Source organism: Mastomys coucha, unplaced genomic scaffold (assembly GCF_008632895.1).
Source record: "Mastomys coucha isolate ucsf_1 unplaced genomic scaffold, UCSF_Mcou_1 pScaffold15, whole genome shotgun sequence".
In the NCBI taxonomy this organism is placed as follows: Eukaryota; Metazoa; Chordata; class Mammalia; order Rodentia; family Muridae; genus Mastomys; species Mastomys coucha.
Window position 1 is genome coordinate 166327506 of NW_022196897.1, and position 4132 is coordinate 166331637.

General features: G+C 51.3%; 1 protein-coding gene across 2 annotated transcripts in view; it reads left to right on the top strand.

Annotated features, from left to right (window-relative positions):
- Window positions 1-4132, top strand: part of Cdh4 (cadherin 4) — a 493035-nt gene that overhangs the window by 384456 nt on the left and 104447 nt on the right. For both annotated transcript variants that reach the window (XM_031372954.1, XM_031372955.1), the window contains one exon: window positions 2928-3098. In XM_031372954.1, the coding sequence (XP_031228814.1) occupies window positions 2928-3098 (171 nt within the window). The remainder of the gene's footprint in view (window positions 1-2927; window positions 3099-4132) is intronic.

Sequence of the window (4132 nt, forward strand, 5' to 3'; positions counted from 1 at the left end):
AGAGAGAGAGAGAGAGAGAGAGAGAAAGAGAGAGAAAGTATTGGCAGCATGTCCAGAGACCAGACACTGAGATGCAGAAATCCGGCAAGGAGCAGGCCACAGAAGAGTACAGGCACGTGGTCAGGTGTACACACATCCCTTTGTGTGTGTGCCATCACACACATGAATGCAGAGTGCCACACAGATGTGGATGTAGTCTGCAGTGCTTAGAAACAGTGGTGGAGCTCACCTCTAAGCAGGAAGATCATTAGTCCACACAGTCACCATCACTCAGAAACACAGAGAGAAGAGAATCAGCTGGTGTCCACCGTTAGGGAGATTTGCTGGGGGGAGTGGAAGCATCAGTCATAACAAGCGTATCTATGCACCCCTGTTCCTGTGCCATGTTCAGAAAGGGCCCGGATGCTCATATGTCTAGGAGAACGTGCCTTTCCCACCAGGCTGGCCGCTAATTGCCTTCGACGATTTTCTCCCAGAGCGGTGGGTGCTTCTTCCAAGGCAGAAGCCTGTGCAGGTCTGGCATTGACTTTCACCAGATTTTGTTATTACATTTGTCTCACAGCTTTAAAACAGTAGCAAATATGTGCAATTTATTTAAACAACACTTGGGAAATTAACGCCGTGCAAGCTCTTTTCTGAGCAAATGAAGATAAAGGCGGGTTTTTAAGCGGATGTGTGAGAGGTGCTTGGAGTTTCCAGTCTGCAATTAGAGGCCTCAGCAGAAGCGGCCATTGAAAAGGCGCCTCTGGCTGAGACAGCCTAGGGAGTGGGCTCTGCCTCACCACACTAGAAGCACTGGGGACAAATGGAATTCCCTCCCAGAGGCTGGCCACCTCAGTGGATGTGCTCTGAATGAGAACAGGCAGCCTACAGGATCTGGTGGCTACAAGCTTGTGAGTCCAGATGTTCTGGGGGCAGAGGCAGGAAGATCATGAGTCCAAAGCTTGGCTGTGCTCTACAGTGACCTCTATCTTAAAATTAAATAAAAAAGAAAGGAAGGAAGGAGGGAGAGAAGGAAGGAAGAAAAGACAGCGAGATAGAGAAAGGAAAGGAGGGGAAAGTCAGAGAGATCAGGGTGGGACCCCTTACTTAGCATTCATAAGACCTCGAGTTGTGCCTAATGCTGTAAAAATAGTCCCTTCCCTCCAGAGCAGGTACCTGGGACAGGTGAGCCTGGCATCTGGGGCTCATGAAATTTGCAATGAGCACATGTGTTGAAAACCAATGATGTCCTTCACCCAATGACTCACTAGACAGAGACATCCAGCCCACCCCTGAGCTGGCCAGGCCTGGGGCTAAGGAGCAAGTGTTTGTAACAAGGCCCTTGGTGTATAGCTGCAGGGGTGGCGCCAGCCTGGAACTCAAGTCCCGTCTTCTCCCAGCACATTTAAAAGACAGCCATGGGCAGGGAGACAAGCCTCGGTGTCCACCTCCATCCCACTGCACACCCCAGGTCAACACAGGCAAAAGGGGTGCCACTCCATGGGGTTCAGGGCCCCAGAAGTGAGAGCCAGCCCTTGGGAGGCTGAGGCAAGGGCCTTGTAGGTTCAACTGAGTTCCAAGCCAGCTGAGGCTATAACATGTAAAGGTGTCTGTCCACAGGGCCAATGCCAAGGCTGGCTGTCTGTCCACAGGGCCAATGCTAAGGCTGTCTGTCTATCTGTCCACAGGGCCAATGCCAAGGCTGTCTGTCTGTCCACAGGGCCAATGCCAAGGCTATCTATCTGTCCACAGGGCCAATGCCAAGGCTGGCTGGCTGTCCACAGGGCCAATGCTAAGTCTGTCTGTCTGTCTGTCCACAGGGCCAATGCTAAGGCTGTCTGTCTATCTGTCCACAGGGCCAATGCCAAGGCTGTCTGTCTGTCCACAGGGCCAATGCCAAGGCTGGCTGTCTGTCCACGGGGCCAATGCTAAGGCTGTCTGTCTGTCTGTCCACAGGGCCAATGCTAAGGCTGTCTGTCTATCTGTCCACAGGGCCAATGCCAAGGCTGTCTGTCTGTCCACAGGGCCAATGCTAAGGCTGTCTTTCTGTCTGTCCACAGGGCCAATGCTAAGGCTGTCTGTCCACAGGGCCAATGCCAAGGCTGTCTGTCTGTCCACAGGGCCAATGCCAAGGCTGTCTGTCTGTCCACAGGGCCAATGCCAAGGCTATCTATCTGTCCACAGGGCCAATGCCAAGGCTGTCTATCTGTCCACAGGGCCAATGCCAAGGCTGCCCACAGGGCAGAGGGCCGACTCTGAGGCTGTCTGCCCACAGGGGCAGCGCTAAGCTAGAGGAAGCACTGTGGCTGTCATAACTTCACCCATGCTCAGAGCTCGGCAAAGGGATCCTGCAATGTCACAGAGTCGCGACAGGAGACACATCACTTGTCTCTTAACCTACTCAGTGCTTGATCTGTTACCCAAAACCTACACCTCAGTCACCCCACCACTAACAAATGTCTCAGTCCGTGTTGGGAAGGAGTGTGCCTCATCTCATTAGACTGGCAAGTGAAAGGGTATATTGCTCCAATTTGCATTTTTGATTCATGGAAGATGTAGCAAGTTGTGAATTCACAGCATCTTTTGGGGTATGAACTATCTATATATGTTCTTTTCTTGTTATGAAAGAAATTATTAGTTTACTGAAGCTCTTTATATAGGGGCTAGTGACCCTTTGTGAGTTTTCTTTTGAATCATGTTGCTTAGCCTAAAGCCATGGGTTCCATCTCCAGCACCAAAAGGATTTAAAAATAATAAAAACCCCTTATCCATAAAGTCCATTAAGGTGCTATATTGACTCCTTTTGTGGTTTCTACTTCTTCTATCCAATTCCACAACATATGACAAGACCCTCACCCCCTTCCCAGTGTCTCCACATTTTCATACCTCCTAACCAGTATCTTTGTACAAAACCTAACCCAGCTTCTCTAACTCTTCTCCCTCAGAAAGGGAAGACAGTGGCCCTGGACCCCTCTCAGTCCTCGAAGGACACAGTGCTGCCATGGCCTCAACATCAGAGCTCTGGTGGGCTGAGGAGGCAGAAGCGTGACTGGGTCATCCCACCCATCAACGTGCCCGAGAACTCCCGTGGACCCTTCCCCCAGCAGCTCGTCAGGGTAAGTGGGCGTCAGCTGTTCTTAAGGCTGGTCTGGAGACATCTCTTCTGGACAGTCCAGAGCCAGGGCAGGTTCAGAGTGTGGGAGGCACTATTGTAAAGAAACCGGCAAATGGCAGGTCCAAAAGCTATGAGAGGATGCTCTTCCTCCAGGTCAGAGGCCCTCTCTGGTTATAGTGACTCCTCCGGGGATTTATGTGTATACCACTATACTGTCCTGTCTGCGGAAGCATGTGTGATTTCCAGTTGTGCCCTTTGGGCTTCTGACACCTACCTGTGATCTGACTGTCTATGGTTTTCCCTATGGGGCATTTTACATCTGTGATGAAACTCGGGAACATGATCATGGAGAAACCCTATTAAAGTAAGGGTTCTGGAGTGCTGCAAGGGTCATGGGTTGCCAGAGTATGCAGAAGGAGACATTCTCAGGCCTCTTGTGTTGTGTGTTCCTTTCATAGCAGACCAGGGTGTGTATTTAGTGTACAGGTATCACCAGAGTCTCCAGCATTTTGTTTCAGCCATGAGCCTCAACAGGTTTCCTAATCTATCCACGAGTGACAGAGCCTTTCCAACAGAAACACACCCAGGGAGACTCGGTGGCAATGTCCGCAGCCTCTGTGCATACTCTCACCACAGGGGATGTGAGGCTTTTCTGAGTGTACATACCTCCTAGAACTGCCCTGTGAGTCAGAGTCAGGGCCTGGAGGGAGCTGTGGAGGATGGAAACCCGACTGTGGGCCTCAGCCCTCCCCAGACAGTGGCCGCCTCTGGCCATCACTTCTGTTCTCATTGCTGGAGGGTTTTCTCCAAGTCTTTCACTCTAATATAAATCAATTTGCCCTGAAAGGTGTTTTCATCCAGCCATGACTGCAGCACTGCATGTGTATCATATGGGATGTGGCTGTGAACATGCGCCTGCCTGCAACATCTACCGGGTGGGAGCCTCAGCGTGAGCCTAGACAAGGCCATGAGACCAGCCGAGTGTCTTAGAGACTCACCAGGGGGTTACAGACCCTCCTGAACATCATCGGAGGG